This window comes from Camelus dromedarius, chromosome 8, assembly GCF_036321535.1.
Source record: "Camelus dromedarius isolate mCamDro1 chromosome 8, mCamDro1.pat, whole genome shotgun sequence".
In the NCBI taxonomy this organism is placed as follows: domain Eukaryota; kingdom Metazoa; phylum Chordata; class Mammalia; order Artiodactyla; family Camelidae; genus Camelus; species Camelus dromedarius.
Window position 1 is genome coordinate 4,179,799 of NC_087443.1, and position 26,896 is coordinate 4,206,694.

Sequence of the window (26,896 nt, forward strand, 5' to 3'; positions counted from 1 at the left end):
TTTTTGTTGGAGAAAAGAAAAAATGATGTTATAAAGTTAATTCAAATGCAACCAGTAGCTTTTTTTAAAAGTAACTTTATATTATGATTTTAAAATGAATAACAGTTCAGCATGGAACATCAGACAACATTGAAAAAATGTAGAGAAGAAAATATATTTTGGAAATAATTAACAATTTAAAGTAGGAACAGACCAGTTTTATTTAAGAGTTAAGAAGCACTTGGATTGTGTTCTGCCGAACCACAAAATGGGAAGGCTTATAAAGGCAAATACTGCAAAATTATGTAAATTGTTTGTCAAGAATTAGGATTGGAGCTGGCAAGAAGTAAGGGTGTTTGCTAAGCAAAGATTGGTCGAAAATGATTGCATAGTTACAAGGGGAGACCCTGAGACCATAAGGTTACAGCTAGCAAGTACTAGCAGATACTGTTCTGAGAATGACTGGTGGTGTCCTAGAGTTTGATACAGTGCAGAACATTCAAGTTTTCGGTAATACAGGAACATATCTATAATGACACTGATAAAAGAAGTTGAAGAAAACACAGACAGATGGAAAGATATACCATATTCTGGGATTGGAAGGATTAGTATTGTTAAAATGACCACACTACCCAAGGCGGTCTACAGATTCAGTGCAATCCCTATCAAAATGCCAAGGGCATTTTTCGCAGACCTAGAACAAATTATTTAAAAATTTGTATGGAAACACAAAAGACCCCAAATAGCCAAAACAATCTTAAGAAAGAAGAACAGAACTAAGGGAATCATGCTCCCTTACTTCAGAGTATACTACAAAGCACAGTAATTAAAACAGTATGGTACTGAACCATTTTGATTCTTCAATGCATTCTTTTCTTTAATAGTTAAAGCAGATGCACAGTGCATGTTTGATAGCCTCAAAAAAGTCTGTTTTAGCTAGCATGAACTTTAAGCCAAATCATGTATAAGCCAGAATGACATATTCAAACTTCAATATGTGAAAATTTCTTCCATCATCTGTCATCCTGCAGTCCAATAATATTAATGTTTTGGTGTGTTTTTATCTAGTATGTGTGTATGTTGCACATACATGAATTACTCCATTGGCACCATGATGCATACAATTTTTGTAATTTTTGTCCATTCTTACATTCTCTGCTCTATAGTTGGATAAGATACGTATTTTTATATTATGTCTTTTTTCTGGCTTTCTATTGTGTCGAAATTTTTTCCAATATTTTTCTCCCTGACTCCTGCAATACATTTTGAAAGCTATAGACAGCGTTACTATTAATTTGTTGGCTGGTCTTAATTATTAACATATTTTCTTAATAATATATTTAATTTTATAACATGCCATAAATTTACTCAATATTTTACCTTCCCAAATAAGATGAAACTTTTAGAACATTCTAACTAATAATTAACTATTCTCTTCTTTCTTCTAATGTTTTTCCAGACTTTTACTACTATCATTTTTCTTTTAAAAACTACTGATATTTTATAATCCTTAAGTAATAACATTTACCAATATATTTAATTAATCACTGTGCTACCACTGGTGCATCTCATTTTTCTCTTCTCATTTGGTTGCTCTCTCAATGAGGCTTGGTGGGTATTAAGTTATGAGTCTGAAAATGACTGAGAAAAATTTTCCTTTTTGAATCATCAGTCTGCTGGACATAGAATTGTAGATTGAACAGTTTCATCTATATTTTGAAGATACTTTTTTCCTTCTTTCATCTATCAATGATAAATCTATTTTCAATCTGTCATCCTTTTGTAGATAATCTGTCTTTTATTTTTGGTGACTTTCATAATTTTCTCACCCTTATTCATCTTTGGCTTTGCTTTAATACGTGTATTATGACTTTATTGGTTTATCTGTCTGTCTGTCTATTATCTTGCCCTGTACTTAGAACTTTTAATTTAAAGACTGATGTCCACATTAATGTTTTAAGAATTCTTGGCAATTAACCTTTTCATATATTCATCACTTTCTCTTTTCCTGAAATTCTTTTTAGATGTGTATTGGAGCCACTTGGTCCAACACTCTGTGTCTCCTAACTTGTCTTTTGTATTTTTAAAATCTACCCCACTCCTTTTGTTGTAACCTTCATGCATTTCTCAGCAATGTCTTCCAGTTCATTAACTCTCTCTATGACTCTATCCAGCCTGGTGTTTATATTATCAATGCAGGTATCTTAAAATCATCATAATTTTTTGTTTCTCAAGATTTATAATACTTTTTTTAACATACCTATGTTTACCTTTAAAATAATTTATTTTGGATATTATCTTTCCATTATCTCTTTGATATTTATAAAAATATATTAAAGTTCTTTTTGGATTTTCTATAGTTTGTTTCATTTTTCATTTGTTAATAGCTGTACGCTTTGTTTCTACTCATTAGTTTTCTTAAGGTATTAGAATGCCGATTTAAAACAGGTGTCAGAAGATGTCAGAAGTTTACAGCCTGTGAGCTTCTTGTAAATAAAGTTCAGTTGGAGTATAGCCATATACATCCAATCATTTGAGTTATCTATGATTGCTTGCTTTTATGTTACAGCTGAAGAGTTTGAGGAGTTGTGACAGAAACTGTCTGTCAGTCTGTTTGTCCCTTGCTCTCTCCCATCCCCTGACCCCACATATCTGCACTGTCTTAATTTTTTCAATTATTTTGACTTGGCCTGCCTGGGAGCCCTGCCCTGTGGACATAATAAGTTATTGCAAATTCATATATCAAGCTAGTGAATGACTTGGCTCAGGTCTTGCCTGGAAAGCTGTATCTGCCTACTGTTGCTGCCCTAGGCATGCAGCTGTGTGTGGACCATAAGCTGTTGTGACCCTCCTTTCATGAGTGTGGAGTCCAGTCACAGCTCTGGGTTTCCAGTAGCGAGACCAGTTCCGTTCCGTGCTGTGTGACCTCTCCCTCCACCAGTTTCCACGTAAGCCAAGATCTTTACCTTCCCCGCCATGCACACACTCCAGTGACCTCTCACGTCCACACTGTTTATTAACTTGGGCTTCTCTGCTATTCCTGGTCCAAAGAGTTAACATTTTTTAAAAAGCATGCTGTGTTGGTTTGCTTTTCTCTTTTGTGTTCTCATTCATTGCTATGTGTTTTCAGCAGAAGAAAGGCTCAGCCTATGAATTCATCATTCCATTTGACTGGACATCTGTATTCACTTTTATACATTTCTTCCCACTGAAAGTTATACAATGAGAATTTCCCATGTCATTTAATATAATTCTGAAACTGTTTAAGATGGTTTAATAATAATCCATCTTACGATTGTGCTGTAATGTAGTAAGTCATTAGATTCTTGTAAGAAATTAGACTCCAGTTTTCCCTGCGCTTAAGAAATACTGTATCGAACATCCTTATTGATAGCCTTTTTACTATATTTCTGATTATTTCCTTAATATAGATTACTAGAATTATAATTACTGGATTAGAGTTAATGAACATTTTTTAAGATTCTTACTTATTATCAGAATTCTTCCTAGAAAGGCAACTTATGAATTTAAAGGGTGGGATGTCTCATAAAATAGAATTCAATAATAAAAATTTGTGAGATTTAGATCAGCAAGGAATCTCAGAGACATTACAGTCTAATACGTATCACTCAACAACTGTTTTATTACATTAATAGAAAATAAAAAATAGAAACATAGACCCTTCCTTCATAGTTCACAGACGAGTAGAGAACCAATAGTTATATGAATAACCACTACACAGTAAAAAGGTATTTTTTTAGTTATATAGATAAGATACTATAGAAACACAGAAAAGGAATGATTAAATATACTTGTAAGATTATATTTAAATTGGATTTTGAAAAGTGACAAGAAATGGATGGTAAAATCTGATATAGCTAGAATACAAGGTGTTTGGGGACATGGAATCAGAAGATGGCAAGTCATCCTTGTGAAGGGTCTTAAGGGCCTGCTGAAGTGTTTGGACTCCACTCTGCAGTCACTGCTTAGCCATGGGAAAGCTTCTAGGCCAGGACGCAGTGCACTCAGGTGTTTCTGAAAGGCCATCGTGAGGCACTTGTGAATGATGGTTTAGAGGGGAGACTCGAAGCTGGAGACCTAGCCAGTCAGTTGTTGAGGGCACAAGCTGAGGTCCCTGTGGTAGGATGAAGAGGAGAAAGGGTTCTGGGAGTCCTTGGAGATGCATTGGAATAAGATTCTCACCAAACAGATATACAGGGTGAGGAAGAAGGAGAGGTAAGATGACTCTTTAATGCTTGTATACCAGGCTGGATGCTAATACTATTCCAGAAGGGAATCCAGGAGGAATGAACAGTCCAGATACCCCTGTATTCATGGAATGCAGTAAACATAAGATGAGATATTTTCCTGATCATGTAGACAGTACAAGTTCATATGCTTTAGAAGGGGTTTACATTGTATTCCAGATGCAGTATCCAGCCACTGAAGAATTCTGTTCAGGGAATTGGAGTGATACGATTTGCCTTGAAAATATTGCTTTGACAAGCATAGAATTTCAGAGACCAATTAGTAACAAACTCAAATAAAAGATGATAGTGATTTTGACAAAGGAGGGGGACAGAAGAGATGGAAAGAACTTTTAAAAAAATGGTTCTAATTTGAGGGCCAGGGAGGGTGGTATAAACTATTTAAATGTTTCTGTGTACAAGGTAATATATAAGTGCTTCTTAAAAAAAATTTTCGTCACTCCATAATTTCCTTCAGGCTACATTAGATTACTATAAAGTTCTTCTGTTTGAGATGTTTAAATACCTTTATATAAGCTTTGAAGGAAACAATTAATTTGTCATATTTTTTCCAGAGTTAGTAACCTTGAATGATCTTTCTCTTCTCGTTTTCCCTCCCCTTCCCTGTACCAATATGCACATGTACTCAATTCAGATAAACATTTTCTAGAATGTTTAGATTGTTCATGCTGTAAATCTCTTGACTCTCCATTACTCTCAGCTGTAACTTTGCTAGTGAAAGGGAGAGTAATGAGAAGAAAATCAAGTCATCGGTCATTTAATTGTAAGATTTTATGCCGTTTATCCACATTAGAAAAAAATAGTTAAGTTGTAGTTCCTCATTTTCACTAATCACTTGCTTTTCTGACCTGACTGCGTTGAGAAAACCACAGTAATTAAAGGTGATTATTTATTTACAGACATTTCAAGTGAAGATTTATTTTAGAAATTATCCCTGATTGTGTTACAATGTGTACCTTACAAAAATGTTTTGTTTTCATGCAATAATCAACTTAGATTAATTCATAGCCATAAGATGCTGTTTCACACAAGGACCCAATAAACAAATTATCACATGAAATTATAGTCTTCACATACGGAGTAAACTGTCACCATGGGATTCAAGTCATTTATGGTAATCTCTCTGAGAGTGTTTCATTCTCTGTGGCTGAGGTCCTGTGATTATTTCTTTTTCCATTTTCAATTTGCAAACTCCTGCTCACCCTTTGTACTTAGCTAGAGTCGTGCTCTTTGATAAAGCTGTCTGGATGAACTTGCCCTGCAGGAGAACATTGATAAAAACACATTGGTAGCTTTGTAAGTAGATATTTACAGAGGTACATGACAGACAGCATGTTAAAAGTGAGGGTGTAAGTATCAATACCTTTTCAAAGTACACCAAAGTACCACTGATTAGTATCTTTTTCAAAAATTTAAAAAGTCAGAGGATGTGAAATACTGGCAAAAATGTGGATTAGTGAGAACTCTCTTACACTGATAATGGTAATATAATGGAAATATAAATTGACACACTTTCTTGGGAAACTGTCTGGCAATATTTCACTAACTTTTAAAAATCCATATTCTCTGACCCAGCATTTGGTCCCCAGATGTATATACCAGTGCAGAGGTGACCAGGCTGACTTCATAACTGCTTGTATTTATAGCAGCAGCACCAAAAACCCCTCAGGTTTTTCTATAAAATAATTGCTGAGTAAATTGTAGTATCTTCTTTCAAAGAACATCTAGTGATGAGTGAAACTGATCACACTGCATTTGTCTGAATTAAAAATAGATAATTCTTATTAATACAATCTTAAGGAAAAACAAGGCATGGGAAAATACAGCATGATTTCAATTTTCAAAGTTTTATGTGTATATAAAATAACTTATTTAGAGATAGCAAAGGGATGAAAAAGACAACCTTGAAGGCAGTGGGTGCCTCTGGGCCTGAGGGTGGGGTGTAAGGAGCATATGGGACTCTTCCAAAGTACTGGTTCTGTTCTGTGTCTCAAGCTGGAAGTTGGGTGTATGTTGTGTGCATGGTATATATGCTCCTCTGTACATAACACATCTTTAATCATTGTATTTAAGAAGAAATAAAAATAGGCAACCGTCCAAGAATCTGTTTGAGAGTTGAGATGTAATCATCTGGACTTACTAATTTAAAATGTGTGACCACTCAGCCTTTTTTATTGTTTATGAAGAAATTACATAGCTTAGTAAATTCAAGAGTAAACACAATTAAGGGCCATATGAAACTTAATTAAAAAAAGAAACTATGTTTAAGAAGACTTTAAATATATGTTTGCAGATGAACAGTACTATGTATAAAACCTTTTGGGGGGAAATAGTAACTTGAAAAACTGGCATGTTATCTGGCGAACAGTTAAAACAGATATTATGTATAAGTGATTAAATAAAAATAAAATTCAATACTAGTGCCAGAAAGCCGTGGAGTACTTTAAAATACATAATCCATTAAATTAATGGATTATTGTTTCTACTAGTTCTGAGAGAAGTCAGGGAAACAGAAACCATATCTGTTAGTGTAATAGAAGTAATTTCAGATTAGTAATTAGCTTAACACATGCTAGAGCAAAAAGGGAACTCTCAGGTAAATATTGGGAGCAGCCGTCATCCCCAGGGCAGAGGAATGAGATGAAGAGGCTGGAGTTGTCCAGGAACCTAGCACGTGCGGGAGAGCGTTCTGTGGGGCTGAGACCCACACGTCTGTGGAGGGGATGCTGCCTGGGCAGACAGTGCCCCGGGAGCTCTGAGGATGAGCTTCGCAGAGCTGAGACCGGGAGCTTTGAGGAGGTGGTACTGACTGTGCTGGTACTTTGAGGAGGGGATGCGTTGATGCTGGGTTTGGGCCTGTAAAACCAAGCCGGGAATCGGCTGCCCCTTACCTCCTCCAGCCCCTCTCTTCCCTCCTCCTTGGTGAAACCTTTCAGGGAGCCAGATGGCAAAGGACAAACGTAACTGGCTGACTCCCAGCACCAGCATCCCGGGCCTTAGTACAGAAAGGGGGTTTGGGGCTAAGAGACAGAATCTTAATAACTTACCATTTATTTCATTCTTTTCTCTTTTTTGTTGAAGTATAGTTGATTTACAGTGTTAGTTTCTAGTGTACAGCATAGTGATTTAGTTACCCACACACACGTATATATTCTTTTCCATTAGAGGTTATGCAAGCTGTTGAAAGTAGTTCCCTGTGCTCTGCAGTAGGACTTTGTTGTTCATCTATTCTGTATATAGTAGTTTGTATCTGCTAATCCCAAACTCCTGATGTATCCCTCCTCCCTCCCTTTCCTCTTTGGTAACCGTAAGTTTGTTTGCTGTGTCTGTGAGTCTCTTCCTATTTTTAATTCTTTAATTTTATATTTTTATTTCCATTATTTTAATGTGATCCCACCTGTCTCTCTTTGGTTCTCAAAGCTAAAAATAAATGGAAGAAATGCATCACTTGTGGAGATGCTTATGCCACACTGTGCCTTGTCTTCTCCTCGTTAACGTTTCTTCGTGTTATCTTTACACTTTATTTAGTCCTTTCATTGTTGCTTTGTAGACAGCCTCACAGATGACTGTACCCATTGCTAAAACTCAGAGAAGAAAAAGTCAGAATAGAGCACGGATGGAGGATTCTGACCAGTGTCTGGAGCAGTAGAAAGGTGCTGAGCTTGTTTGAGTAGCACACCTCACGTAGCCATAACCCACATCCTCTTCGGTTTTAATAATAGTTACTTGTTAACTCAATTATCCACGTGATTTGCAAATCATTCTTACTATACCTCTGCCACCTTTCTGTGCTACCTATGGTCTTGGTTTCTTTTATCATAAAGCTTTGAATTTATATATGTTGGGATTCATGGCTTCTAATAAGCCCTTATCAGTTTTTATAAGAAATTGATAATTTTGCAAAAACATCTACAGTTCTTTAGCTGTGTTCTAAAAGTTGCAACTTCACTGAAGTTTTTTTCAGATTTTCTTATTCAGTTAATGTTGGTCTATAAGATTATGTAAGTTTCATGTATACGACATTATACTTCTACTTCTCGATGCCCTACAGTGAGCTCATCACCAAAATGGTTTCCATGTGTCACCATCCAGTTGACCCACTGTTACCTATTTTGTCTTTCCCTTCTGGTAAACCACTACTCTGTTCTCGTGTTTGTTTTTAGATGGTTTGGTTTGTTCACTTTGTTTTTTGTTTGCTTGTTTGTTTTTTATATTCCACATGTGAGTGAAATCATACAGGATTTGTTTTTCTTCTCTGACTTATTTCACTTAACATAACACCCCCAGGGTCCATCCATGTTGTTGGCAATGGTAAAATTTCATCTTTTTATGGCTGAGTAATACTCCATTGTGTGTGTATATATATATATATATATATATATATATATATATACACACACACCATGTCTTCTATATCCATTCATCTATTGATGGGTAATTAGGTTGCCTCCATATCTTGGCTGTTATATAAGTAATGCTAGTGAACATAGGGGTGCATATGTTTTTTTGAATTAGTGCATTTGTATTCTTAGGATAAATACCAAGAAGTAGAATAGGTGGGTCATATGGTAATTCTATTCTTAATTTCTTTTGAAGAATCTCCCTACTGTTTTCCATAGTAGCTGCATAAATTTACATTCCCAGAATCAGTGTATGAGGTTTCCCTTTTCTCCGCATTCTTACCAACACTTACTATTTCCTATTTTTTGATAATAGCCATTCTAACAGAAATGAGGCAATATCTCATTGTGGTTTTGATTTGCATTTCCCTAATAATTAATGATGCTGAACATCTTTTCAAGAGTCTGTTGGCCACCTGTATGTCGTCTTTGGAAAAATGTCTGTTCAGGTCTTCTGCCCATTTTAACTGGATTGTTTGGTTTTTTATGTAGAGTTGTATGAATTCTTTGTGTATTTTGGATATTAATTCCTTATCAGATACGTCATTTGCAGATATATTCTGCCATTCAGTAAGCTGCTTCTTGTTATATTAATATTTCCTTTATTGTGCAAAAGCTTTTGAATTTGATGAAGTCTCATTCCTTTATTTTTGCTTTTGCATTTCTTGCTTGAGGAGACACAACCAAAAGAATATTGGTAATACCAATGCATAGTACCTATGTTTTCTTTTAGAAGTTTTATGGTTTCAGGTCTTACATTCAAGTCTTTAAATCCATTTTGAGTTGATTTTTGTGTATAGTGTGAGATAGTGATCTAGCTTCTTTTTTTTTTTTTTTTAACCTGGCTGTCCAGTTTTTCCAACACGATTTATTGAAGAGATTCTCCTATCTCCATTGTGTGTTCTTTTCTCCTTTGTCACAAATTAATTGTACATATATGTGTGAGTTTCTTTCTGGGCTCTCAGTTCTGTTACATTGATCTATGTTTCCATTTTTCTGCCAACACCATGCTCTTTTGATTACTGTGGCTTTGAAATACACTTTGAAATCAGGGCATGTGAAGCAAATAACATTGGTGTCCGTTTCAGTTGATGGGTGTCACTCATGGCCATTTGATTGTGTGGAACATTTACTAAACTCCTTTATGTCAGTGAAAACCTGCTGAGTCCACTGCTTATTCCATTTCCAGCATCAGTACCTTTCAGAATTGGAAAACATTGGCAACTGTAGTGACAGAACTACTCCAGAGGCTCTAAAGGAGTCTCTGAGGTTTCTAGGCCAGTCAGAGATGCCTGCAATTACACTTCAAGTCATTATTTAATGACACTTTTGGGGCAGCCAGTATGCGGCCAAGCCCCTGGCCAGTGTTACGGGGCTCCTGTGTGAGCTTCTGGGATAGTCATGTCTGCCGTTGGTAAGCATTAGCACCTAGTCCTAGAAGTATGAGTTTACTACACCCTTAGAAAATGTCAGAGGCTTCACTTTGAGTAAGTTCATATTTGTAGTGCATTGGTGTGCATTGTGTAATATTTTCGGTTTTATGTAAATTGAAACTTTGATACTCAAGGCATTGCACCATTTCATTTGTAGATTTTAATCAAAGAATTTATTTGTACAAGCCCTAAATGTTAGAGCAACTTCTTAATTTTTGAAAATATTATGGTTAAGGATGGACATACTTGAAGAATTCTAGAACCATATGTGAAATGTTACAAATAGCAAGAATGTTTTTATTATTTTATTGTAAAATGTTGCATGTCATCTTAAATATGTTTTAAATCAGTGAAGTTACAAGTTTCTACAACATCTTAGGAAAGTTGAATATTTTTACTTATTTAGAAGAGTAGAGCTTGTTGATAATCTTTCGTAATGTGCCTTCCCAGTGTGTTGGCTGTCTCTCTGAAGTGGCAGCCACACCATCAGTGAAAGAGGTAGTTGTGTCTGCAGCTACAGCGCCCTCAGAATGTGAAGCTTAAGTCAGACGTGGAGAGGCGTACTTGACTGTCCTTACCTCTAAGCAAGGGATTTTGTGGCAGCCCCCTGGCCTCAGGTCCTTTTGTTAGAAGTCTTGAAATTCCGAATTAGACAAACTGAGACACCTTGTTATGTACTGTTGCTGCTGTTTGTAATAGCTTTTTATTTTGATGTAACTCAAGCTTACAGGAAAGTTGCAGGCTGGCACTTGGAACTCCTACATTTGCTTTACCTGGACAACCAGTTGCCTAATTTTCCTGTTTCCCACTTTTTCTACCATTCCCTCCCTCCTGCCCCTCACATACAGACATGTATGTATGTGTACTTGTATGTGCATGAGTTTCCCTGAACCATCTGCCAGCAAGTCAGAGATATCACACAGTCCTTTACCCCCAAATACTTCAGTGTATACGGTCTAAGAACGTGGATGTCCTTTGCCATGTACACAGTATAATTACCAAACTTGGCAAATTTGACATCGATCGGTACTATTATCTAATCCACAGCCCGCATTTACAAATGTTCTTTGTAGCTGTTTTAGCCGATCTGAGATCACACATCACGTCTAGTTGTCACGTCTCCTGTGGCCTCTTGAACCCGCGGCAGCTCTGCAGTCTCTTTCTGACAGTGCCATCGGGGCGCACACAGCAGCTCGTTTTGTACATACACGTCTCTACTGGCTTTGTCTACTGAGCGATCTGGGTCCTGTCTGTTGGCTGACTTGTGTCTGAGGGCTGTCGGTCTCATTACTGCTAATGAGCATAAACACTTCGGTCACTTTGTCTAGGTGGTGTCTGCCTGTTCCTCCACTATGAAGTTATGCTTTTACCATTTAGAATCAGTAAGTCATTTGTGGTGATTCTTTGAGGGTATGTGAATATCCTGTCCTCATCCTCCTTCACCCACTAGATTGAGCATCTGTTAAAATTTCCAGCTTCCTTATTATTCCTTCCCTATTTGTTGGTTGAAGCTTGTCATTCCTGTGTATACATTTCTTTAAAACACATTTGGCATAACTTTAATTCCATTTTAAGCTACTTTGGTCTTTAATGTATTATGAGAGGCATTCATCAGTATTAACTAATTATTTATAGTTATAGGTTATAGGAAAGGCTAAGGTTATAGGAAAACCTAGTTTATCTTTCCTTGCTGTCTCTCAGCGTCATCTTTAGAATTCCTGTAAACTTCTACAATTTACTTCATTTTCTATGAAAAGTTCTGAGATAGTAGTAATGTTTATTTATCAATTTGTTCTCAGAAATCAAAAGTTCCTATGAAGAGCCATATGAGTTGGAAAGGGAAGTAGCTAGAAATAGTCCTATTCTTTTTTTTTTTTCAGTAGGAATTGTCTTTAGTAAGTGACACATTATGTCATGGTTTATCACATTAATGGATTCAAAAAGCACTGTGATTTTAAAAGACTAATTTGGCTTTATGCATGGACTTAGGTATAGAGGTCTGTTGTTGAGTATCAGAATTCCTTAAGACCTTTCCTTTGGCTAGCTTGCTGATGGTCGCAATTCAGAACAGGCAGAGTGATGGAAATATAAACAGACTGTTCTTGATTTTGTAGGTACCTTCTTTTCATTTCTTTTCTCATAGTATAGGTGATGCATGATCCATTTTAGTGGCAGAAGTATGTGAATATTTTATATATGTACCTTTGAAGGAAACATGTGGCCAAATAGCTACTTTTAAGTTGGGAGCATGTTGCCTTCTGAAGTTAAGGGAAAGCAAATCTCCAACACCAAGAAGCGTTGTGATTTATAACGCTATTACCCTTTTCTGATTGCACTATTGACCATTAAAAAGATAAATATTTAGGAAATCGGAGAATATACATATATCTATTGAAGTATAGTCAATTTACAATGTTGTGTTAATTTCTGGTGTACAGCATAATGATTCATTTATATGTATATATATAATCCTTATCATATTCTTTTTCATTATAGATTACTACAAGATATTGAATATAGTTCCCTGTGCTGTACAGAAGAAATTTGTTGTTTATATGTTTTATATATAGTACATAGTATGTGCAAATCTTGAACTCCCTATTTATCCCTTCCCACCCCTTTTTCCCACTGGTAACCATAAATATGTTTTATATGTCTGTGAATCTGTTTCTGTTTTGTAAGTAAGTTCATTTGTATCTTTTTTTTTTTTAAGATTCCACATAAAAGCGATATCACATGGTATTTTTCTTTCTCTTTCGGGCTTACTTCACTTATATGACAATCTCCAAGTCCATCCGTGTTGCTGCAAATAGCATTTTATTTGTTTTTATGGCTGAGTAGAATTCCATTGTATAAATTTACCACAACTTCTTTATCCAGTCATCTGTCAAGGACATTTAGGTTATTTCCATGTCTTGGCTATTGTAAATAGTGCTGCTGTGAACACTGGGGTGCATGTATCTTTTCAGACTAGAGTTCCCTCCAGATGTATGCTCAGGAGTGGGATTGCTGGATCATATGGTAAGTCTAATTTTTGTCTTTTGAGGAATCTCCATACTGTTTTCCATAGTGGCTGCACCAAACTACAGTCCCACCAACAGTGTAAGAGGTCTCCCTTTGCTCCACACCCTCTCCAGCATTTATCGTTTGTGGAATTTTTAATGATGGCCATTCTGACTGGTGTGAGGTGATTCCTCATTGTAGTTTTCATTTGCATTTCTCTGATAATTCGTGATATTCAGTATTTTTTCATGTGCCTATTTGCCATTCATATATCTTCGTTGGAGAATTGCTTGTTTAGTTCTGTGGATTTTTGGATTGGGTTGTTTGTTTTTTTGTTATTAAATTGTATAAGCTGTTTATATATTCTGAAAATTAAGCCCTTGTCGGTTTCATCTTTTGCAAATATTTTCTCCCATTCCGTAGGTTGTCATTTTGTTTTGTTTATGATTTCTCTTGCTGTGCAAAAGCTTATAAGTTTAATTAGGTCCCATTTTTATTACTGCTTTTTTTCCTATTGCCTGGGCAGACAGTCCTAGGAGAACATTGCTTAGACTTCTACCACAGAATGTTTTGCCTGTGTTTCCTTCTAGGAGATTTATGGTGTCTTATCTTACATTTAAGTCTTTAAGCCATTTTGAGTTTATTTTTGTGTATGGTGTGAGGGAGTGTTCTAACTTCACTGATTTACATGCAGCTGTCTAGCTTTCCCAACACCACTTCTCAAAGAGATGGTCTCTTCTCCATTGTATATTCTTACCTCCTTTGTTGAAGATTAATTGACTGTAAGTCTATGGGTTTATTTCTGGGCTCTCTATTCTGTTCCATTCATCCGTGTGTCTATTTTTGTGTCAGTACCACTCTGTTTTGATTACTGTAGTTCTGTAGTATTATATGAAGTCTGGGAGGGTCATTTTTCCAGCACTGTTCTCTTTCTTCTGTATTGCTTTGGCAATTCTGAGTCTTTTGTGATTCCATATAAATTTTAGGGTGATCTGTTCTAGTTCTGTGAAAACTGTCCTGGGTAACTTGTCAGGGATCGCATTAAATCTGTAGATTACTTCGAGTAATATAGCCTTTTTAACAATAATTCTTCTAATCCAAGAGCATGGGATATCTTTCCATTTCTTTAAGTCACCTTTAATTTCCTTAATCAATGTTCTGTAGTCCTCTGTGTATAATAAGTCTTTCACCACCTTGGTCAGGTTTCTTCCTAAAGTGTTTTATTTTTTTGGATATGATTTTAAAAGGATTGTTTTCTTACTTTCCTTTTCTGATATTTTATTTTAAGTGTAAAGAAATGCAACTGATTTATGTGTATTAATCTTGCATCCTGCTACCTTGCCGAATTCTTTTATTAGCTCTAATAGTTTCTATATGGAGTCTTGAGGGTTTTCTATATATATGTAGTATCATGTCATCTGCGCAAAGTGACAATTGTACCTCTTCTCTTCTAACTTGGATCCCTTTTATTTCTTTTTCTTGTCTGATTCCTGTGGCTAGGACTTCCAGTGCTGTGTTGAATAGAAGTAGTGAGAATAGGCATCCTCTTCTTGTGCAGATTTTAGTGGGAAGGCTTTCAGCTTTTCACCATTGAGTATAATGTTGCCTGTCAGTTTGTCATAAATAGCTTTTATTATGTTGAGATATGTTCCCTCTATACCTACTTTGGTAAGAGTTTTTATCATACATGGGTGTTGAATTTTATCAAATGCTTTTTCTGCATCTATTGAGATGATAATGTGATTTTTGTCCTTTCTCTTGTTGATGTTGTGTTTCATGTGGATTGATTTGCATAAGTTGAACCTTCCTTGTGTCCCTGGGATGAATCCAACTTGATAATGGTGTGTGATCTTTTCTATGTGCCGTTGGATTCTGTTTGCTAATATTTTGTTGAAGGCTTTTTACATCTGTGTTCATCAGTGATATTGGCCTGTAATTTTCTTTTTTGGTAGTCTTTGTCTGGTTTTGGTATCAGGGTGGTGGTGGTTTCATACAGTGAGTTTGGTAGTATTCCATCCTCTTCAGTTTTTTGGAAGAGTTTGAGAAGAATTGGTATGAGTTCTTCTTTGTATGTTTGATAGAATTCCCCAGTGAAGCCATCTGCTCCTGGACTTTTGTTTGCTAGGATGTTTTTATTACAATTCAAGTTCGCCTCTAGTGATTGGTCTGTTCAAATTATCTATTTCTTCTTGATTCAGTATTGGTGGGCTGTATATTTCTAGAAACGTGTCCATTTCTTCTAGGTTGTACAGTTTGTTGCCATATAGTTGTTCATAGTATTTTCTTTTTCTTTTTTTAATTTCTGTGATGTTGATTGTAATTTCTCCATTTTCAGTTCTTATTTTGTTTGTGTCATATTTTCTTCTTGGTGAGCTTGGCCAGAGGTTTGTCAATTTTGTTTACTCTTTCAAAAAAATAGCTCTTGGTTTGATTGATTTTTTTCTGTTGTTTTTGTGTCTATTTTATTTATTTCCTCCCTGATCTTTATTATTTCTTTCCTTCTTCTGACTTTAGGTTTTGTTTGTTCTTCTAATTATTTTAGGTGGTAGTTTAGGTTGTTTATTTGAGCTTGTTCTTGTGTTTTGAGGAAGGCTGTATTTGTTACAAACTTCCCTCTTTGGACTGCTTTTGCTTCATCCCGTAGATTTTGTGTGGTTGTGTTTTCATTGTCATTTGTCTCAGAGTATTTTTTAATTTCTTCTTCGAGTTCATCATTGACCTATTTTTTAACTCATTTCGTGTGAATATGGTTCCTGTACAGTAAACTATGTATATTTCAAATGTATAATTTGATGAATTTTCATAAATGTATACACCAATGAAAACACTACCACAAGTCAAGATAGCCAACATCTCCATCACTCCCCAAGAGGTGCAATTTTCAAATTCCTGATTTATCCCTTCCCACCCCTTTTACCCCCTCATAACCATAAGTTTGTTCTCTATGTCTGTGAGTCTTTTTCTGTTTTGTAAAGAAGTTCATTTGTGTCCTATTTTTAGATTCCACATATAAGCGATATCATATGGCATTTCTCTTTCTCTTTCTGATTTACTTCACTTAGAGTACAATCTCCAGGTCCATCCATGCTGGTGAAAACAGCATTGTATTTTTTATGGCTGAGTAGTATTCCATTTGTGTGTGTGTGTGTGTGTGTGTATACACCACATCTTTCTTACCCAGTTATCTGTTGATGGACATTTGGGTTGTTTCCATGTTTTGGCTATAGTAAATAGTGCTTCTGTGAACATTGGGGTGCTCATGTCTTTTTGAATTATGTTTTTCTCATGGGAAACAATTTGGTTTTTGAAAAAACAAATTGCGATATACTCAACATTGTTCTTATGTGGTTATGTCTGTTATGTGGTTCCTTCAAATGTGCTGGAGGCAAGTTTGTAGATACCAGTGACCTCCTGGAAGCCTACAGAAAAGCAGTGACTAGAAACTTATAAACATTGACTGAAGTTGGAGACTTGTAGAAGTTATAGTTTGAATATTTCAATTCCCTAAAAAAAAAAATTAGACTCCTCATGATCATGATTCAGTTCAGAGAATGGCATGCAGTGTTCCTGCTTTAATGAAATAGTGATAAGATGATATTTGCTCTGTCCCCCTAAACATACCAGTATGGTGGCATTGATATATTGGAACCAGTTTTCCAGTAGGAATACCCGAGAGATTTTAGTTCTTATTTTCTGGCAGGATTTTTCTCTGTATTTGGAAGCCTAACTCATGCTTCCCTTTCTAACATAATACATTAACCATTTTGAATCAGAAAGTTTGTTAAATTAAACAAAAGCCAACATGATTGGAATTACTCAGTTACATTAACAGCCTTTAGAATTGACTGTAACACAAATTTCCCAGGAACTCTTTGTTATGTGCCATTTTTTTGGTTTGTGTGTGTATGGGTGGGTGGGGGATTGGTTGGGGTTTTTTGGTTTTTTGGTTCACCCTCTACCTAGCTGGACTAGCACCATTTCTTACTGCATATCTAAATTAACAGCACCACTCCCCCACCGCAGGTTCACTACAGACTTGACCCAGCCTGTACTCCTCCAAAGTGGCCCCCAGCTCTGCCAGGCCCAGTGAGCGCCCTTGGCCAGCACCAGTGTCCCCCAGAGTGACTCCATTTTCACACAGCAGTGCACCTGCAGCAGGTGCATCCCAGCCACAACAGGAAGGCACCTGTAGCCCACACTGGGGACACTTCTAGAGCACCTGGCTTTGGCAATCATGGGGAATTATGTACCTGGCCACCCATGACACCTTCTACACAAAATTTCCCTAATACATGAAAACAAATGAAGTATTAGTCACAATGAGGAGAAAAAGGAATACCCTCCACATGAAAGACCAAGACAGAATCTCAGAAAGAGAACTAAACAAAACACTTAACCAGACTTATCACAAAAAAATAGAGATGGCCCAAATAAATACAATCAGAAATTAAAGAGGAAAAGTTATAACTGATACCACAGAAATACAAAGGATTATAGGAGATTATTACAGACAGTTATATGCCAAGCAATTAAACAAATTAAAAGAAATGGATACATTCCTACAAACATAGATCTTCTAAGGCTGAATCAGGAAGAAATAGAAAATCTGAACAGACCAATTACTAGTAATGATACTGAGTAAAAAATAAAACTCCCAAGAAACAGAGTTCCATCACCAGGTGGCTTCACAGGGGAATTTACCAAACATTTAAAGAAGAGTTAATACCTATCCTTCTCAAGCTCTTCCAGAAAAAACTGAAGAAATGCTTTCATAGTCATTCTACAAGGCCAGTGTTACTCTGACACCAAAACCAGACAAAGGTACCATAAAAAAAAAGGAAACTATAGGCCAATATCTTTGATGAACATAGATGTAAAATTCCTCAACAAAACATTAGCAAACTGAATTCAACAATACATTAAAAGGGTCATATACCATGAGCACATGGATTTTATCCCAGGGATGCAAGGATGTTGCAATATTGCAGATCAATCAGTGTGATACACCACATTAAGAAATTGAAGAGTAAAAAACATATAATCATCTCAATATATGCAGGAAAGGCTTTTGACAAAACTCAACATCCATTTATGGTAAAAACTCTCCAGAAAGTGGGCATAGAGAGAACATACCTCAACATAATAAAAGCCATAAATGAATAACCCACAGCTAACATCATACTCAATGGAAAAGCTGATAGCATTTCCTCTAAGATCAGGAACAAAACAAGGATGCCCACTCTCACCACTTTTATTCATCATATTATTGGAATTCCTAGCCACAGCAGTCAGAGAAGAAAAAGAAATAAAAGGCATCCAAATCAGAACAAGTAAAACTGTCACTATAATACAAAGACTGTAATACAAAGCTTACAGTATCAAAACCATATGGTACTTGCAGAAAAACAGACACATAAATCAATGGAACAGAATAGAGAGCCCAGAAAAAAACCCATAGTTTTATGGTCAATTAATCTATGACACAGGAGTCAGTAATGTACAATGGGGAACAGTAGCTTCTTCAATAAGAGTTTTTGGGAAAACTGGACAACCACATGCAAAAGATTGAAACTGGGCTATTTTCTTACATCATACACAAAAATAAACTCAGAATGGTTAAAGACATAAATGTAAGACCTAAAATCACAAAACAACTACAAGAAAGCATAGGTAGTATGTTCTTTGTATCAGTCCTAGGGATGTTTTTTTGGATCTGTCTCCTCAGGCAAGGGTAAGGAAAGCAAAAGTAAACAAATAGGACTATATCAAATGAAAAGGCTTTTGCACAGCAAAGGAAATTGTCAATGAAACAAAAAGACAGCCTACTGAATGATAGAAGATATTTGCAAATAATGTATTTGATAAGGAGTTTATATCCAAATTATATAAGGAAATCATAAAACTTAAAAAAAAAATTCAGTTGAAAATTGTGCAGAGGACCTGAATAGACATTTCTCCACAGAACAAAAAGCTGGTTCACAAACACATGAAAAGATGCTCAGTATCACTCATCATCAGGAAAATGGAAATCAAAACCATAATGAGATGCCACCTCACACCTGTCAGAATGATTATTATCAAAAAGACAAGAAATAACAGGTATTGGGGAGAATTGCAGAGAAGGGATCCCTTGTGCACTATTGGTGGGAATGTAAATGCATGTACCCACTATGGAAAACAGCATGGAGATTCCTCAAAAAATTAAAAATAAAACTAACATATGACCCAGCAATTTCACTTCTGGGTATTTCCCCCCACAAAAAGAAAAACACTAGTTCAGAATGATAGAGGCACCCCTATGTTCATCGAAGCATTATTTATAATACTGAGATATAGAAGCAACTTTAGAGTCCACCACAGATGGTTAGATAAAGATTTGTTTTATGTATATGCATATATATGTTTCATACATGCATATATATGTTTCATACACACACCCACAGTGGAATATTACTCAGCCATAAAACAGGAGAGCTTTCCATTTGTCACAGCGTGGATCAACCTAGAGGGTATTATTCTAAGTAGAATAAGTCAGAGAAAGACAAATACCACATGACTTTGCTTATATGTGGAATCTAAAAAGCAAAACAAAACAGAAATACAGTCATAGCTACAGGGAATAAACTCATGGTTGCCAGGGGTAGGGGTGGGCACAGTTGAAAAAGGTGAGGTGGGTAAGAGGTACAATCTTCTACTTAATATAAAATAAATTATGATACATACAACATAAGGAATATAGTCAATAATATTGTAATAACTTTGTGTAGTTACAGGTAGTTACTAGACTTGTGATCATTTAATAATGTATTTAAATGTTGAATTACTATGTTACACACCTGAAGCTAACAGGATGTTGTATGTCAACTACTATAATTGTTAAAATTTATTTTTACAATCCCCTAAAATGAAGCCTTGTTCATAGGCTTTCTTTTTCAGTATTTGGATGTTTCCAAAATATATGTAGACTTATGTCAACTATTACAGTAAACAGGATATTCTAACTCTAATATATTTTAAAATCATTTTAGTGTACCATTAACAGTATGACACTCTGAACAATGTTTCTCTAATTTCAGCCTGTGAGGTTGAAGCAGGGAAAGTGTACCAGGTATCCTCAAAAGAGCACATCCAGCCTTTCAAAGAAAACATGGAACAATTCATTATTCAAGGTAAATTCTGGAGCGATACGTTGCATTTCCCTTCCTTTTCAGCAGAAAGGTAGGAGGCATTTTTTAAAATATGCATTGGTTTAAAAGGGATTATTTTGACATCACAGAAAAACAAGTTATGTTTAATCATGAATCACACGGTTGTAAGAGCCTAGCATTGGGCTAAATACGCTATTTTGTGGATAATGCTCATCGTTACTGCTTCTTAATGACAGTACATGCAACAGTTACTGGTTAAAATAGCATATACTTTAAAAGGCATTAAAGTGTTATGCTTTTTATTATAAAAAGTTAGATATTCTTGTAAGTTTAATCTACACTTAAGACTTCAGTTCAACCTGGTATTTACTTGCTTTGTCAAAACATTGCGCCCAAAAATAAAGTATATTGATTTTTTCAGATCTTTGAAATATTCTATTCTGTTCTTTATGGGAGGTATAAATATCTCTGGATATTTAACACATTTTTTCCAGGAACCTTAAAAGCTTTATGAATACTATCTTTTTGATTCTTCCTATATTCCTATGAAATTAACAGAGATGGAAAATTTCAGACAATATTAAAGCAATAAAAGAAATTTTTAAGAGAAAAAAGTCCATTAATAAAGTCTTCCTGTTTGAGATCATTGAAACTTACCATTATATCAGAGCGTTCACTGCTCCAGACACTCCTGCTTTGGAATGTTACCTTCTGAAGATCAGATCTCTGCCGTGCCAGGCTCTGGGGAAGCTCTTGCTGTTTCAGGGCTTCTGCCAGAGGCTGACGTGGCCCGAGACTGAGGCCACTGAGCCTGAAGACGGGCTCCATCCTCTGTTCATTAGGCCATGGTGTTTGTAGGTTGTTTAAGTGTCATTAGTGATGATACACAATGAATACGTTTCACCAGAATTTGATTAAATGTCAAGCACAGCTCTTTTTCAGATGGGAAAATATTATTTAATCTTTCAAGATAATCATGAAGATAGAAACAGAAATTTGGTCAGTCATATATCAGAGTGATTGTCATTTCCCCATTCTCAGGTCCTCATGACTGAGAGTGGAAAATCTACTCATTGAGTCCTAAATAGTCCTTGACCGAAGTCAGAGTCTTGTAGTTACATATTAGAGGATCCTGTAAACTCACTCCACTCTTAATAGTGAATAAAAATGAGTCTTGCTTTTTCCATCCAGTGGGGTTTTAGGACCAAGAACATGTAATTTTAGAGAACTATGTAGGTGAAAGGTGAAATACTCTTTTTTCACTTACGAGTGGAAGTGAATCCTTAATCCTGTAACTCATTTTTAAAAAGTCAGTGTGCTGGATTTCACATGTAAAACATTAATGAGTATGTCACCCATATAGTTGTTCACATATGTGGTATATTAGATAATATTTTGAATCTGTATATTTTAGGCCAGGCATTGAAATTTTCTCTAGATTCCATCTTAGTCATTTTTTTTTTTGAATGAATAGCAAAATTATGTTTTGCAGCCCAGTGGGATTTAGGAATTGTGCTTGCAAACCACACATGATTGGCCATATCTGGTATCTTTGGGAATCATTCATGCTGATTCCCAGGGTGTGTCTTAGGCCTTCAGGACTTGTCTAGTAATTCACTTGCATGGAAGACCACATCCAGCCATACTAAATGGATAAGTATCTTTTCAGGTTGTAATGACTTCCATGAAGATGTTTTAACTACTTTACTGTGAAACTCAGGTGTTAGTGATTCTTACACTTCTCCATGACAAATGAAACCATAACTCTTAGAGGGGTAATAACATACATATTCTTATAGGTGTGAAATACTTCACCTTTTTGCCATTAAGTTAACCCCAATTATATGAGTCTTTCTGCATGTCTCTTCTTCTAGCACTTTTTTTTTTTTTACTTCTTTTCTGATCCTCTTCAAGTGTTCCATGATTATATGTTCACTGAAAAAAAATTTTGAAGGCCTCCTACCTGCCCAGACATTCTTTGGGGTGCTGAGTTACAGCAGTGAATAGGAAAATGTGTGTGTCTCAGTGGACCTTATATTGTATGTTATCTAAAAGACATAATGACAACAGCATATCCTTTGGAAAAACTTCTGTAGATCAAATGTGCCCAAAGTGTGGCAGAAAAAAAATTTCCAGCTTTAAACATGGTTTCTCATGAGTGTGTGTCCAGTGACGTAGAGTGAAGACAATGGGTTTCAAAATACATTTCTCTAGGGATGTAGCCAATGTTTTGTCCCGTATTTCATCTAGTCATCAGGACAAAATTCTAAACTTAAATTTATACACTAAAAAACTACATTCCACCTTAGTACAAATAATATACGCCACATGTTTGTTTCTAATGAGGTTTTCCTCAACAATGAAGTCGTTTTCTTGCATTAACCTATGTGCTCTAATTACCTTACATAGGCATACTTATGTTTTTATATATCCTGCCAAGGTCTTTTTTTTTTTTTTTTTTTTTGGATAGGAGGTAATTAGGTTTATTTATTTATTTATTTTTTTATGGGGGGCTTGGGGTTGAACCCAGGACCTCATGCATGCTACGCATGCACTCTACCGCTGAGCATATATACTGTAGCCTCCCCAAAGTCTTTTTTAATGTATGTCATTTTCAAAAACCAAAGTCTGTCTCAAACAATTCGAGACTATACCAGACATTTTAATTGCATTAGTTTCCACAATATAATAGAAACTTCTCTTACTTTTGTAATTCAGCTATTGTGTGGTCTCTGAACCACACTTTTAACAGTCTCTGATTTCATCTAACTCTAGAATCCACTGGTCCACCCTCTTTTGCACTCCCTGTCTTCCCAATTCTAGTCAAGCCAAGATTTTATGGTCTCCACGAAACACCTCTCAGGAATGCCCCTCATCTCGGCTCTAAAGTAGGCAGATTTAGAGAGTTGAGTCCTACTGCCATAAGGCACTCATTGCACTGGTGCTAGCTGAGGACCATCCTTGGCAGAATTGAGAATATAATTTTAATAAATAACGTTCTCAAATAATGCTCTGAACTGAACCCCACCGAGTTTTATAGTCTGCATACCATTTAACCACTCTCTGCAACTGTGTTGTTTGTTTATTCCTCAACAGTGTGAGCTCCATTAAGAGAGCAGCTTTGCTCTGCTCCTTGCTGTGTCCCTACACCTGGAAAAATGCCCCGCGTGTAGCGTGCACTGTCTTGCTCACCAGACAAAAGCCCAGCACCCCTCGTGAAGCCCACCTCTTGGCTGTCTCCATGTTTGCACCATAGTAGCTCTTTTTATTTTCTTGGCACAATGGTGGTCCTTACCTGATACTGACTTCTGTCACCTTGAAGTCATGACAGAAACCTGCTGTTGGAACTCACTTCTACTCAGCAGTGCTATAAGACTTCCCGTGTGAACTTAATGTTACCAGTTTCTGAGATTGGTTTCTGTCTTATCTCAGACCTCCACAATCTTCCTCTTCCGCTTACCCATTGCTCTAATGGTAATCTTGGTTCATCCTGTGGTGAGAAAACAGACTCTGTGGTACAGATGCTCCCACACTTACCCGCCACTACACCTGCAGACCTGGCTGAGCAACTTGGCCTTTACCCTGAATGTGGGGGAGCAGAGATTTAAAGCTTTAAGAGAGGGTCCACTGGCAGCAGTGGGGAAGGGCTACAGGGAGGCAGCCTAGACTCAGAGGCAGGAGGCTGCTTGTGAGATTGTTGGGTCACACTGTTAGAGAAACGAGGGGCCCTGTTCTGAGGAAGTAGGAACAGTGCAGAACAGAGGATAGATTTGAGGCTAGAATTCCTGATAGAACAGAAGTTACTTGGTGACCAAGTGAACATAGAGGTGATGGTAGGTGTCCAGATTTCAGATTTGAGTGGCTGGGTGAGTAATGGTATGAGTCACTGGGTTAGAGAAGATAATCTGAGAAAAGATTTGACTGGATGGCGCGATCACCTTGTAAGTGGACACACAGGCGGATATTCCCAGGAAGCAGGTGTGTAAACGTGGTAGACACGGGGGGCTGCCCCAGAGGGAACTAGGGGAGAGGGTGAGCAAGGTCATCATTCCGTGGATGTGACCACCTAGGAAGGTAGGAGAACAGACTCAGAAGCAGACTTCCGGAGGAGGATATATTTACAGTATGAGCAGAGGGAGACAAGCCTGTACAGGTCAGGGAGGTAGAAAGAAAAAACCAAGAGATCCTGTTGTAGTGGAAGCGAGAGTTAGGAATAGTCTCAGAAGTGAGGGAATGATCATAGTGGCACATGTCCCTGAATGGAACATTTTTCTTAGATTGGCATGGGCGGAAACCAGTTTCCTGAGCTTTTAATAATTAAGCGAAGTGAGGAAGTAGAAGGGAACAGCTCTACAAAAAAACGTTAATTGTGGGAAGACTGTAACTGATGCCTAAGTTTTTGACTTAACTGTTTAATTGAAGTTACTGTAATTAGCTTACCTCTAATTTATGCCTACACATGTGATGATTTTATTTTTGTGCATGTGTTATGAAGGAAATGAATTGTTTATCTCCAGATGGTTATATGGCACTCATCTGTAGTTTTTCTTAAATGTTCTCTTGTGCTTCTTTTTTTTTTAAGAAGAAAATGAGAGGTACGAACGATGGGATGAATGAGACCACCAGGAAACCTCATACTTAGCTAAAACTTCGCTCAGAACTCAGCACACTCCTTCATGTTGATTCTTTTCTTTCTTTTTGAATCCAAGTTGTATTTTGGACAAAGTGTGCATACGAAAACCACATTGCTGGGCTGTGAAGGATAACACGGTTTGCCGTTACATTTCTGTGAGTGTTGAGGTTGCTGGGAAAGAAACAGGAGCCTAGTTCTCTTTTGTTGGCCTTAACAGCCCTTTTGTTCATATGATGTATTTTGACAAATGTGTATTTTAAAACTTAAGCACGCTGTTTTGGGTGAATGTTAAATTTAAAGATGGTAGTTCCCCTCCATGCTATTAAGTGAGTTTAAAGAGGTGATATTTGAGTAACAGGGAAGGGTGGGAGGGAGAGCTCTCAGGGGGTTTTATCAAAGACTGTATGTAGATTATGAAGATCATAGACACTGGAGATCATGTGAAACATTATGTTATCATCAAGGTTTGGGGACAAACTTCCAACAGACCTGGTCCAGATATCTCAGGAAAACTGCCTCATCGGATGTCATCTGCTCCAGTTCCAAGAATCTTACTTTCAGGCCACCAGTGATGTGCAGGTCCAGTCAGGGTTCAGGGCTGTCTTTATGTGTGTCACATGAATCCAAGAGTCTATTCCTTGGAGTTTGGCCGCACAGAGTTTAACAAGTTGACAGGGCCTTTTCAACAAGTTTGAAGAGAATTCTCTGGGAGGTGTTGTTTCCAATAGATGAAATCTGTGTTGCAAGGTGTGATGCTCAAGGTCTTCATCTCCCAGGGGTGCACAGAGGAAAGATTGCTCCACCAAAACATGGCTCTCTCTTATAGAAGCATTTAGGCCTTTGCAATATTGGAATTTTTTTTTCTTTTATCAGTTGTGGGTCAAAATAAGCAGGAAGCAAGTGTATTGGGCATCCTATGACTGTCTCAAAAGGTCAGAGTTCGTGACTTCCAAAGGGGTGGATCTGGGATTTAGAAGCACCAATGGCAGTGCTTTTGGCCAAGGTATTTGGAGGGGCTCTACGGATTTTGCTGACTGAATCTTAACAATGCATTGGTGTGTTCAGCTAAACCAGAGGACTGAGAGTGGAAAGCACAGTGGAAGTGTGTAAAGCCAGCCAGTTGCACAGGCTCGTTGAAGCACCTGACAAGTACAGTTGGTTCTCGGATGCCTGTGAAGTTTGAGGGGAGCTCCCCAGGTAGGGGTAATCTTTTCTAGAGGGACTGTAGCCACAGAAGAGGCAGCAGCCTGTCTGCAAGGGAAGGTGTCAATCCAGTTTAAAAACATACGGACCAGGACTAAAACATACTTATATCCATGAAACAAAGGGAGTTGTATGACATCCGTTTGCTAGACCTTGAATGGTCCATTAGGCAGTGTAGTAATTCTTGAACATAGAGGCCACTTTCAATTTTATTTCTCCTGGACGTAAGGAAGCCACGCTGCTTCCACAACAGTCCAAAACCATGAGCTGCTCTGACAACACATCTGCTCTCAGTGCAAAGACTGGCCGCTTTGTCCTTGGCTGTGGTACAAGCCCATGCAAGGGTTTCTCCTTCAGCCTTCTGGGCAGAAGTAGCCAGAGGTAAAAGTAAAGATGCTGCCCCAACAGCATCAAAGGGAGTTGCAGTCGTGTGCCCAGCACGGTGCTTGCCTTTGCTGCCTTTCAAGCGGGAGCCATCGGTGAGCCCTGAGAAGGCGACGTGGCCCCGCGGTGTTCCCTGTAGCTCAGTGCCGGGAGTCGGGGGTGTGTGTCAGCCTTACAGTCAGGAAGGACTTCACTGGGGACGGAGGGGAGAACAGTAACCCGATCACATTTATTATAACATCAGAGTTATTTCAGGGGCAGCTAATAAAAAGAAGACTTCATAGAAGGTGAGGCCGCTGGCCAAGAAATGTTGAGGGTGATGGGAGCTCAGGAGACCTTCCACCGCATGAGGTTGTCGGGGAAGGGAAAATGTTCTTGTCCACCCCGTTTGAGTTCACGTGGCTGGACTGATAATAAAATTGAAGCAAGTCAGATTAAAGGAGAG

At 37.2% G+C, this 26,896-nt stretch overlaps 1 protein-coding gene across 1 annotated transcript in view; it reads left to right on the forward strand.

Moving 5' to 3' along the window:
- FMN2 (formin 2) overlaps positions 1 to 26,896 on the forward strand; it is a 285,581-nt gene that overhangs the window by 200,323 nt on the left and 58,362 nt on the right. The window contains exon 14 of the mRNA XM_031460837.2: positions 20,160 to 20,252. Coding sequence (XP_031316697.2) covers positions 20,160 to 20,252 — 93 coding nt within the window. The remainder of the gene's footprint in view (positions 1 to 20,159; positions 20,253 to 26,896) is intronic.